General features: G+C 32.6%; 1 protein-coding gene across 4 annotated transcripts in view; it reads right to left on the reverse strand.

Moving 5' to 3' along the window:
* The window catches only part of Hem (Nck associated protein 1 Hem), a 79,016-nt gene extending 66,135 nt beyond the window's left edge, over window positions 1-12,881 (reverse strand). For 2 of the 4 annotated variants that reach the window (XM_076499115.1, XM_076499114.1), the window contains exons 1-2: window positions 12,613-12,812; window positions 6,562-6,672 (exon numbers count right to left, since the gene is read on the reverse strand). In XM_076499115.1, coding sequence (XP_076355230.1) covers window positions 6,562-6,672; window positions 12,613-12,717 — 216 coding nt within the window. In that variant the 5' untranslated portion in view covers window positions 12,718-12,812. Of the gene's footprint in view, window positions 1-6,561; window positions 6,673-12,612 lie in introns of all 4 variants that reach the window. The other 2 variants (XM_076499116.1, XM_076499113.1) reach the window with 2 other exon arrangements.
* Window positions 12,882-13,604: the final 723 nt, after the last annotated feature.

A 13,604-nucleotide genomic window follows, 5' to 3' on the forward strand; every position in this document is an offset into this window, starting at 1 on the left:
TAGAAACAAGATGTTGTTGCTTCAAAAAAGCTTCCCTAACTGATGTTTCAAGGTAAAGTAAGAGGTCTATTGTGGAGCGTTGTCTTTGGAACCCACACTTAGTGGGTGAGAAAGGTTGTTTGATTCAAGAAACCAAACAAGATGAGCAATAATCATCCTCTCTAAGGTCTTACTGAGACAACTCGTCAAAGCAATGGGATGGTAGTTCAAAGGAATCTTTGGATCCTTCCCAGGTTTAAGAATAGAGAGTACAATAGCTTGGTGCCAAGCATCAGGAAAGATATTCTTCTGCCATATGTGGTTAAAGACAGGAGAATAGTAAGAGAGGCAAGAGAAAAGTGGCATAGCATCTCATTGTATATCATCAGGTCAAACTGATGTATTGCCAGACCAATGAAGTGCAAGTTTAAGTTCCACCAGTGTAAGAGGGTGATTGTAGTCACATGGATGATCAGTCAAAAAGGAAAGATGTTCAACTCGTGTTTTGATAGCTAAGAAAAAAGGGGATGAGTTTGAAGAGCTAGATACATGAAAGAAACATTTACCAAAAGTACTGGCAATGCTCTGAGCATCAGCAACTTCATGGCTATTAAATATTAAGATAGAGAGGGGCAGAAGTATACCATCCACTCAACTTCCAGATCTTGTCCCTATGACTTTTGAACTGGTGGTTGAAGAAATGCTGGAGGTATATTTAATCCAAGATTCCTTCTGGCTTTGACGTCTAACTCGCCGAGCCTGTGCACGGGCTTGCTGAAATGAAATGCAGTTTGTAAGCATGGGATATCTATGAAATTTATCCCAAGCACATTTCTGAGCTTTTCATGTTATAGAACAAGCAGAATTCTACCAATGCGGGTATGCCGTGGGAAAGATGTCAAGGGTTTTGTGGATGCACTGAGCAGCTGCTTAGACAATACAGTTAGTTACTGCTGCTACACAATCATCTGTCGATGATTTACATAAAATGGCAGGATCAAGTTCCAAGAGAGCAGTGAAAGAGGGCCAGTTGGCCTGGTCCAACTTCCACTGAGGCACATGGGTCAGGTGGCACTGACCATGGCTAATCTCTCTTAATATGATAGGAAAATGATTACTACCCCGTGGATTGATGTCAACCTCCCAAGAAAAGCAAAGGGGACCAGATAGAAAGGTCTATAGCAGTAAATGACTGACTAGGCATATGAAAACAGATGTAAGAGCCAGTACTGAAGAGAGATAGGTTGTGATTTAGGAGCATATGCACTATAGCATGACCCTCACATCAATACTACAAACACCCCAGAGGGGATTATACTCATTAAGATCCCAAAACATTAAAAAGAGGGTTGGCAGTTGCTCAATGAGGGCATCAAGGTCTGAGGGATGATACTTTTTTTCAGAGATAAGGTACAGAGAGCAAATAGTGATGGCATGACCCAAGGAGATATGGGCATATTCAATGACAAGGGCCAGGTGGGCACATGTTGATCAAATATTGTCAAATTTTGATTGTATTAGTAGGTTTTAAATATGTTTCCTGTAGATAAAGTCACTTGGGTTAATAAAAGTCAATCAAATCCTTGATGTCATTCACGTTTTATTAAAATCCTCAACAGTTCCATTGGATTAGCATGGCCACTTTTCTTTACTGGATGTGAACCTGCTCTGGTTTGAGTAGGCAGGTCGGAGATTGTAGACATGCATTCCTGTGATTTAGGACGTGAACAAATGGGTTAATTTTTGGGGTGTCAAGAGAGGAAGACCCCATGGAAACAGCTGGGCTTGAACAAGGTGAAGTTGGACAATGACTGGAAGATGTGATAGGAACAGAGATAGAAATAGATACTGATTCATTAACTGTTGATTTTGAAGGGTACTAGATTAAGATGCACTGTTAAGGATTCTGTAGGAGGCATGGGAATGTCTGTCTGTACTCCTACTGTAGTAATAGAATGGATTATAGCAGCATAGGTCTGAGATGGAATTGGGAATAGTAATTTCCGAGCCTCTGGATAAGTAATATTATGAACTATCTTGAGACATTGTACTTCTTTCTCTTCCACCTGTTTAGGGCAAAAAGTAAAATATGAAGGATGTGGACCATTACAGTTAATACAATGTGGTTCTAGTTGGCATTCAAAACCATCATGGTCTTTACCAGCACAACAGGCACATGTTAAGGAACCATGGCAAGATGTTTTCAAGTGACCAAATCATTGACAATGAAAACATCTAACAGAGTTAAAAATATACCGCCATACCTTACAATTCAGATAACCTGCCTTGATTGTGGTAGGAGGACATTATGTTGTAAATGCTAATATTAAAACATTTGTCAGCTCCATAATCCCATTTCTATGAATAAAAATTTGGAGCATGGCTGTAACACTTTGGCTGGTGAGTACTGCGAGGACCTATGACTCTGGAATGGTCTTTAAATCCCTCTCAACTATAACTCCTCTGGAAGAATTCAAAGTAGAATGAGGAGTAACCACAATAGGTATATCCCCAATGGCCTTTGACTTCAAGAGGAGTTTGGAATGTTGTGATGAAGCTGTTTCTACTAAAATGTCTCCAGACTCTAATTTTGTTACTGATTTAGGTGAGCCAGCATGCCCTTCTAAACCATTCTGAATAAAAAAATGGAGACATTTGCCCTAAAGGTTTATCAGTCAAAGAATACATATTAAGAGTCACAGGACAGATTCAAGCTGGGAGTGTGACTGTGCAGTCATGAATGCACAGTCATTTGCCAGTAGTCAGATTTTTCTCTATGCTGTCATGCTTGTTTATTTTTTTATTTGAGGGGTATTCGTAATTAAAAAAGAATATTTTGGTGCCCACTGACCCCACCCTCCATGAAGCCCTACAAGGGGACACACTACAGTGCCACATAAGGTCACTGCAGCAACATCAGGGTTTTGTGAGCATCATACCCAAACACCAGTATCACACATAATATCCACTACACCTGCTGAGGACATCCTACGTTGGTACTTAGTTGACCCTGGCCCAAATGGACCAGCTGATTTGTCTTGGTAATTTTACTATTGCAGATAAGTTGACATTATTAAAAAATGTTGAAAGTTGTGGAGTCTTCAATTATGATATTGATGACCTGGATAACTCTAGAGGTAATGGGATGGTAAGTAAAGGTAAGTGATATTTTGAAAGTTTGTAGATGTAGGTTTAGGTCTTAGGGTGTATTTTCAGGTTACACAACTGGCACTTTCAAGGGAAAGGAGGACTAGCTTTCTTTATATAATGCTTAAGGTATGAACAATTGCTAAAAAAAAAACTTTTTTTCATTTCTTCAGACTTTACCTCAGTTATTTTGTTCAATGCAAAGTCCATACAATCAAACAACAAGGAATTTACTAGGTATTTGATGAGTAATCAAAATGTAGGATACAGATTAGCCCTCTTAAAAATTATAGTGTAGATCCAATCTCAAAAGATTATGAGATGGTAAACTTATTAAATTATATGCAGTCTTCAGTTTTTACACAGGAAAATACAAGTATTACACCTCAACCAGAGCACTTAATGTATAAGAACTATACCAATGTAAAGGATATCAGTTTAAGTTATTGTACGAGAAAAGTTGGGAAACCTAAAAAGTGATAAATCCCTTGACCAGACATTTTCCTACAGTTTTAAAGGAAATTAAAGATTTCATTTGTGGATCACTAACTAATATTTTTTTATAGGTCATTGAGAAGTAGAAGAATATTAGAAGATTAGAAATTGCATAATGTTAGTCCAATATTTAAAGAAGGTGATAAATATTGTCCAGGCAATTATGGGCCAGTTAGTCTTACATCAATAATAAAGTATCATACAGTGTGAAAGCCTTGTTTAATGAATCTTTTGATGTTCTTTGAGGATGTTATTGCAGGAGTTGATTAAGAAGATACTGTAGATTTGGTTTACCTTGATTTTCATTGAAATCATTTGATAAAATGCTTCACAAAAGACTTTACAAATATTAATTTTGTGGATGTGGGAAGAATGTTATTAAATTGGATAGAAAACTGACTGGAAAGCAGAAAGCAGAGAATGGTAATAAATAGAGTAAATCTGACTGGATTTACATTACCAGTGTGTCTTAGGGCTCTGCTAGATCATCTGCTGTTTGTGATTGATATTGACTCTGGAATGACCAACAAAATTTTGAAGTTTACAGATGGCATTATGATATTTGGAGTAGGTAACTGTATCAGAGATGTTGCAGACTTAGAGGGAGATTTAGATCATTTGATGCACTAGGCTAATACATGGCAGATGATATTTAACTATCCAAAAGTAAAGTGATGAATGCAGGTTTTCATAATTCAAATTACTGTTACAATTTAAAGGGGATACATTAAACAGTGTAGCTGAAGAACATAATCTTGGTGTTGTGATTGAAAAATCCTGCAAGTCATCTAAATAATGTAATGTACACAGCAATAGGGCTAACAGCATTTTGGGTAGCATCTATAGAAATACAAGACACAAGATATTATTGTTTTATTACATAGATCACGTGCAAGGCCTCGATTACAGTATTGTGTACAATGTTGGGCTCCATTCCTCAAGAAAGACATTGAAATGTTGTAGAAGGTTCTGAGAAGAGGCACTAGGATGATACCTGATATGATGGGACTGTCCTATGAGGAGAGAATAAAATCTCTAAACTAGTTTTCTCTGGATAGGAAAAGGATCATGGGGGATTTGATTGAGGTGTTTAAGATTATTGAAGGTATTCCTAATATAGATCCATTAAGTTTTATGTTTAGCTATGAAAACAATAGGACATGAGGGCGTAACTTCAAATTTTGACAGTGTAGCAGTCATCTGCACTTTGAACACTTACTTTTCAAATAGGTTAGTTTGTTTTTGGAATGAGCTGCCTTCAAGGATGTAGAAGGCAGAAAATTTAAATGAGTTCAAGAAAAAATTAGATGAATACAAGCAGTAAGGGATGGTTATAATTACGAGCTAGAAAAAACATCCTTGACAAGCTAATAAGCTCCTTTTTGTCCTGTTAAAAGTTTATGAAAAATTTGTTAACATTTTTCATGGAAGTGACTGAAATTTATCGTGTGAATGAGTTAGAGATATGAAGGAAAGTAAATGGGTTTGTAATGTAATAATTTAGATAAACAATAGACTTTAATAGGAATATTAATGTTTTTAAAAAGCTCATTGAGAAAACTGTATGTGAAGATAAGTGCAGGATGAAAGGAAGAAAGAAACTGTGAAAGCTTTTCGTCAATCACACAAGGTTGCATCATCCACACCAATAATGCCACCACTATAACATATGTAGAAAGAGTTAGAAATGTTCCTTGATATATGGAGATAATATTCTTTATATTTAACAAATAAAGAAATATAAGCAAGGCCCATTTTAGTGCCCATAGCAACATATCTTATTTTTGGTAACACTTTCAATTAGAAAAGCATTGTTAATTTACTTCTGGAAGGCTGTGTGGAAATTGCAGATCAAGGTAATCTTCGATTGCCTTTATACATCACCTATAATGTTCAATACCAGAAAATTGAAAATTTGTAATATGTGTTGTGTCTTATACAAGTAGGAAAAGATCAGACAATGGGCTTAAGAACATCTTTAAGTAAAGGCCAAGTTATTTCAATGAAACAATTGTATAAAACAGTTTTATATTTGTCAATACTTGTTAATGTAGTGAGTGTTTCACTTTTTGTTTTAGTCTACATTTTGTAATATTCATAAACATAATTCTCTCATTATCTTAGGTGAAATAAGTGATATCACTTCTTGCTTTTTTACAGTGAAAGTGTTTAGAATAAAAAACAAAAGAAAAACGAAATATATAGTATAACACTTTTATTTTACACACACACGAGCCTCCTTGGTCTATTTGACTGACTTTATGAAAATTGAATATAAACTTATTTGTTAATTAGTTTTATACTTTCTTATGTAACTCTGACTGCAATGATTATCAATAAACTGTGTTAGTTTATCTTTAGAAAGAGAAAAATAAAACTGCTTGAAATTGGCAAACTTTTTATGGTAATACAAAATTACAAGTTCACATGGAAGTGCTCTAAGAGGGGGATACATGTACTCATGACAGTGAGAAAAAAAAAATATTATTAAGACATTTAACTCCCATTTAACTGTATTTTAACAAATATTTCAATTACACATGCTTTAACTAAAATTTTCAATTTACTATTTTTATATTTTCATGTAAAATGTACATTAAAAATGCATCTTTGCTTTCAGGTTTTGATCAGTAACTTCCAGTTCCAACATCAATTCAAGCTCTTTATTTCTTGATAGCAAAGTTAAACCTGCAGAATCAAAGCCTTAAACTAATCAAGTTAATTTTATAAACCAAGTTTGTACAGTGTGATTATACATCACATCATATGTAAACTCATTTAAAGTAAAAATATACTGATTCTTATCATTCTATCAGTAAATACTAAGTGTTCATATACATACACACACATTATACTATTGTTTTGGGAGTTTCAGGCATGCACTGTAAGGCCTGTTGTACTGAGATCTCATTCAAAATTCACTTAAAGATTAATACTTACACTACTTCCTTTGATATCAATATTAGGAAATCTTCTGACAACATGCTTGATTGCAGATTCTAAGCTCTTATCTGAGAGGAAAGAAGGTTTGGATTTGGCATCCCCACAAGCCTATTAGGTAATAATAAAAAATATAGATAAATGTATTTTGCTCATTTCCCAACAACAATATAGTAGAACATCAAAATTTACTAATACATACAAGTGTGTTCAAATTACAAATAAGTAGAAAGTGGGTTTAGAGATAAAACTGAAGCTCTGACTACATGTATATTTTAATCATCTAAGTTTTATATATTTTTTATTGAATTTTAAAACTGTTTTCACTTTCTGAATTTTATTTTATAGTTTTCAAGGACAACATTGTGCAACTAGAGCATATTAAATGCTACACTAAAATTTCAGTGACTAAATATAAAAACCAATATACACTACACCCAAGAAAAGTGAGTTGCTTGTGGCACTGTACTGACAAATATGCAGCATTTTGTCACAAAAGGTCTAATGATATAAAATATTTTGTCCAAACAAAAAGAGATTTGTATAATTTAAAATAAATGATAACTAGGTTTTATAAGTTTTCAGTTAATAGTTTATAACAGTTTAACAGGTAGGACACCCTTGATTTCATATAATTTTATGTGAGAGCTGACAAAAAAACTATTTTTATCAAAATTGCAAAACTATACACACACACACACACGCATGTAATTATACATACAATCAATTAAATGAAAAATCTTAAGTGCTTTCTTACCCTTTCATGAGGTTTTGCAAGATGGGAAAGAGGAAATTAGATTTACTATTTTCTGTGCAGAAACATTTTTTGAAATATTTCACATATCTTTGTACAGTTAATTTAGTACAAGTATACTGTGGATTATCTTTCATTTTAAACTATCTGATATATGTTTTGCTTCCAACAATTAAATTATTTTGTGATGACTTGAAGTAAAATGTACACTTGCACTTTAATTAAAATAAAGTACAGAACAATATTTCAACCTTGTGAAGTTATCTACAGGTTGAAATGTATTCTCAAGATAAAATAAAGTACAGAACAATATTTCAACCTTGTGAAGTTATCTACAGGTTGACCTGAGAAGATGGCTGGTACGAGTATAAGCACTTTAATTAAAATAAAGTACAGAACAATATTTCAACCTTCTCAGGTCAACCTGTAGATAACTTCACAAGGTTGAAACATTGTTCTGTACTTTATTTTAATTAAAAGTTCTATTACCCATATCAGGCATCTTAAGAATAGAATTAAATTATTTATGTATGAAATATTTTGATGAAATTTTCTTCAAACATAGTGGTTTTAGTCTTTTGGCTGCCTATATACAAAATGAAGTTTAATTACATATTTTACATTTACTATAGAACCTAGAAACTTTCCACTGTATAATCAGTTTTCTTGGAACACATTTATTTCATTTTGAAATGATACACTGTACCACAGAAAATATATCTATATCTCTGATCAGATACAATAAAAAAATATGCTGTACTATAATATACTATTTTTTGTAAGACCTTGAATGGTGGGCAGGTGTTGAAAGACTGGATGTTAGCTGATGTCACTTCTCTTTTCAAAGGAAGTAACAAAAATTGTCCCAGAAAAAGTTTTGGAAAGTCTGGTAAAAGATGTTTTACAAAGTAATTTAATAAAGCTTAAAATTTTATTTGACACTCAACATGTTTCACTAAGGGAAAATTTTGCCTTACAAACCTTGTGACATTCTTTAAGGAGGTTCCCGCTTATGCAGGTGAGGGTACACGTATGGATTTGGCTTACCTGGATTTTCAGATTGTCTACTCCTGATTTGTTGACATTGAAGAAATGGTCAATAATTTACTTAAATTTGATGATGATATTAAGGTATTTGCTGTTGCTAGCTCTAAAGAGGATGCTAGTTTATGAAAGGATTTAGATTTAGTGAGTTGGGCAAATAAATGGCTGATGGGTTTTTAAATATAACTATAGGGGCACTCAGTAAAGCACATTCCTTCACCATTAAATATTGATCATGTTTGGTCCTCAACAAATATAAAAATATGTCTGTTGGTCCATCATTAGCAATGAACACAGACCATTTTTGACATAACAGTGAAAAATAATATTCTACACATGTCCACCAAATTTCATCAAAACTTGACCACTTTTTGCTGAGTTGTAGAGCAAAAAGAGTATGCAAAATTAATCTCCATTTCAAGATAGGGATTGTTGTTTCATGACCTTGTTGTGACACTGACCCCCCAAAATACTAACCACCTTTAAATTAAGTCGTAATACAAATGTATACCAACTTAAAAAAACAATCAATTCAGACATTTTCAAGAAGTCTTGTTGACAAACACACATATACACGGAAGAGTGAAAAGATAACCTCCATCACTGGATGAGGTAATAAATACAAGAAAATGCAAGTGGATAACCATAATTTGAATTATAGATATAATTTGGATTGGAATAACCTTAATAGTGTTATGAAAGAGAGAGATCTTGGTGCAATGGTTGATCAGTCTCTTAAACCATCCAAGCAGTATTCTGTTGCTAATAGTAGGGCAAATAGGATTTTAATACAGAAAGTTTGAAATACAAGTCTGAAGAGGTTATAATTTCATTGTATAGGTCACTGGTTAAGCCACACTTGAAGTATTGTGTTCAATCATTTGGTTCCTTATCTTAAGAAAAATATTGAATTGTTGAAAAGGGTTCAGAGGTGGGTTATTAAAATGGTATCTGAAATGGAAGAGTTGTCATGTAAGTAGAGGTAAAAAATCTCAAAACTTTGTCTTGAAAAACAGAAGAGTTAGACAGGATCTAAGATGTTTCAGATTGTAAAGATAGCACTGATGCATCATCTTTTTTCTTGTTTAACTGCAAGAACAATAGAACTAAAGGCCACAAATATAAATGTTGACAAGATAGGAGTAGTCTTCAACTAAGACAGTTCTACTTTTATAACAGGATGGTTAGTTTCTGGAATGGGTTCCCTTTGAATGTTGTGGGGGCAGTAAATTTGAGTGAGTTTAAGAAAAAGCTTGACAAGTACAAGAATGATAAAGGCTGGCATTTTAGCTTAGTTGATGTAGACCAATAGATTCTTTGTTGTCCCTCAACATTGTGTTAACATTTCGTGTACCTTTATCACATAAAAAAATCTTTGCTGTTAGTTTTTAATACCATTACTCAATTTTTCTCATAAAGTCTCAAATTATTTCCTAATTCCTTTTTAATTAAATCTCTAGCTTTTCTATTACAGCCCTGTAATTTCTTCAATCTTATTTTTTTATTTTTACTTTTATATCTTTGGCATGACACAATTAGGTTTGATTTTATGTTATCCTCTAAGAATAAGCTCACATTAAAAGATTAATTTTTAAAATTTCCTTAACCTGTCTCATATCACTTTTTAAAGGGGCAGGCACAAGACTGTACAAGTATTTTTCATTTGAGGCATAATGAGAAATACTGTGAGATGCTCCCTTGTAATTTGTGTCCTTTTGGGGTTGGCAGTCATTACATAAGTAAATTTCTGGTGAAAAATAGGATACACTGAAACATCTATTATTTGTTCAATTACTTTCCATAAATTTATATCTCTGTCTAATATTTATATATTCAAGCAGAATTAAATTATCATCACTGCTTCTGTATTGTTTATAACCTATATTTGTGCACATATAATAGTAAATAAAAACACTAGTTTTTCACAAATGGACAATTAATTACTTCAAGAGCATTATTCTTTCAATCTAATAATTTTTCAAGATAAGAACTATTAAACCAAAATAAACCTTTATGAATCTCATATAACTTGAATGCATTTTCATCATCAACTTTCAGATGTATTTTATCTCTAAACAAAAGTGGCCACCAAACACATATGATAGTTCTAATATGGTGCCAATCTACTGTGCAAAGCAATGCCCAATTTGAAAAAGACAGTTTGCTAATGGTCAAGGTGGCTTTATGACTAGTGTTTACTTCTCAAACTTGCAACAACGGTTTGATGTGAGAGAGAATTCCATTTCCACTTTACGACTCAACTTATATTGATAACTTTTATTGGTACACTTAAACCAAAATTTTCCACCATGTAACCTTTTAATCACATCCTTCTTCCTAATTGCAAACATTCAAAAACTAAATTCTATTAGAAACTGGTAAATTAATGCTAATGTAACCTGCCTCTAACTATAGACATTTGTAAACACAACAGTTTCATTCTCACCATCCCCTAAATCAACCTTTAACCTGAGACTATTCGTTTTCTGTCTTCTTCCTTAATTTTCTACTCCTGATTTGTTGTTTTCTCACTTTATTAGCATAACCCTTACCAAAGCAGTATCTAACTTATCAACAACTTTTCACCTGAAGTGTAATTTATCTTCCTGAGCTTTCTTAAAAAAATCAAGCTTACAACACTCAAATGTATACCAATCAAGGCAGCTATTCCATCTAATTTAAATATGAACTACCCCTATCATACTGACACTTTGCTAGCATTAATTTTATTATCAATCTATCTATCAACAGCTATTACAAAGAGACTAAAGCATTCTACACAATGCAAATTAGTTAATAATAAGATCAAAAGGATTTGGGGCTATTCTCATACACTAACATTTTTAGTATAAGTGGAAGAATGAAATCATCTCACTTATTAATCTGTTGATTAGACCTCACAGAGAATACCAAGTTCAGTTTTGGAAAGGATGTTAAGTTATTAAAGAAGGTTCAAAGAAGTAATAGCAGAGTAACTGAAGGATTGGAAAATTATTACATAAGGAATGAGTAAAATATACTAAAATGGATTTGCTGAAAAGTAGAACTTGGAATGGAATGACTAAAATTTTAAAATTGTTCAAGAGATTTGCAAATTACAAATACAGATAAAAGTTTCAACAAAGCTAAAAGTAATAAACCTAGAACATAGAGGACACAAGTTTAAGTTATACAAATCTTAGAAAAAACTATTTAAATACCTCCTCATGTAATGTAACAAAATGCTTTTCAATCATTTCCACACTAGTTATGTTTTCCATATTTCTTACACATTCCATTATTAAATTAACTAAGTAAGATTATTAACATATCCATTCTTCATCTATTCACTCATCACATGTAGAGCTTGTAAAAGTAAACAAATTTCATGCCTAACAATTATCATTTACCAAAATCTTTTTCTAATAAGAAACTGTTTCTTTTTTATGTAAGCATTTATTCTTATTTGCATTAATTCCTTTTCAGTAGTTACTAAATTATGCATACCCACCAATTACTCTTCTAACTAAATTTATAAGTTACAAAATATAATGCACAAGTGTCAAAGGTTATATACTAAATTATTATAGAAAAAAAGTACAAATACAGTAGTTAATAATCTGTAAGTGCATAACTTATTTCTAATAATATAACGTATGGCTAAGTAGGAAAAAAAAAAATATATATATATATATGCTTGGCATTCCTTTTTTTGCAACTTCCTCTCCCAATTTTCTTTTGGCAATTTTGTTTTTTATTTTCTGAATTAGTATTTTTCCACTACATAAAGACTAAGGAATATATAATAATAAAGAGAGATGAACAGAGTTGATTCATTCTGCCCTTTTTCTTTGTCATATATTTTGTACCATGTTGATGAAAAATGAAATAAAGATTTCTTTATGACATGGACCCTTTGTAAAGAAGCAACAATCACAAAAAATGGTGCAAAGTTTCTTTCAAAGAGGTCATAAACAAAAAAAAAGCCTTCTCATTCCTCGTTTCGAAAACTCCGTACACTTTACATTTTTCAAAACTTGATCTAAATACTAAATTACAGTAAGAAACTGTCCTCAGTACCAACCACTTTTCACAGCACGGAATTATCTTTAAGTTTTAAAACGGAAGTAGGCAAACTTTGCCGTAAATATACGCCCATAATAATGTGAATACTAGTAATAGTAGTATTACTATTCAGAATACAGCTTCGCCTTCAGCGAGGTAAGTTCAAGTTGGTAGATTCATAGTCATATACACATTTAGTTAAAACTCACCTTTTTAATATTATATATTCTTGTAAGCATTCCAATCCCTCGATCGTTCAAAATGGTTAATTTTTCAGCCAACTTCTGTTGCGCTGGATTTAACGATCGTGCCATTATTATGCTATTTTGATTACCTACAGAAAACGTAATTTGTTTTATGACAATTTTAACTACACCTACTACACTTGCGCTACCTACTCAAAGACAAAATAATATATCTATAAAATTTAATATTTATTTACTTAGACTACGGCGTAGTAACATGATGTTCCGCAAAATTCCACAACAACACAAATCGAGGAAACTTTCTATGGTTTGATAAACAAGATAATAACTGGAAAGATAGTTTTGTTATTTAACAGTGGAACTGTTATTTTCAGGCTGAGCATCAATAGTTAACTTCTATTTGACAAATTATTTTATTTTTGATTCCTAGGAATATAGAATAGTTGTTTGAAGTGCTAAATAAATCTTTTAAAACTTCAAGTTAACTCAATGATAATAGATATCAAAACGCAATGTTAAGCTGCTAATCTTCACATGATAGTAAAATCCTTTATTAGACATATATTTTCAGTTTAATTTTTTTCCTTTTCATCTCATACCTAATTAATTAAAAATATAAATATTTAAAAGAGCAGTATAATCGTTTGGTTTGAATTTTGCGCAAAGCTACTCAAGGGCTGTCGGCGCTAGCCGTCCCTAATTTAGTAGTGTAAGACTAGAGAGAAGGCAACTAGTCATGATGACTATTTGACTACTCTTTTACTAACGAAAAATGGGATTGACCGTTACATTATAACGCCCCCACGGCTGAAAGGGCGAACATGTTAGTTTGACGGGGATTTAAATCAGCGACCCTCAGATTACGAGTCGATTGCCTTAACCACCTTACCATGCTGGGGCGAGCAACATAAATGATATTGGCAGTGAAGATATTTCCTCATCCGTGCTTCAGCATTTGAATTTTTAAATAATAAACAGGCAAGTTTCTAGTTTGT

This window comes from Tachypleus tridentatus, chromosome 4, assembly GCF_004210375.1.
Source record: "Tachypleus tridentatus isolate NWPU-2018 chromosome 4, ASM421037v1, whole genome shotgun sequence".
NCBI classification, from domain to species: Eukaryota; Metazoa; Arthropoda; class Merostomata; order Xiphosura; family Limulidae; genus Tachypleus; species Tachypleus tridentatus.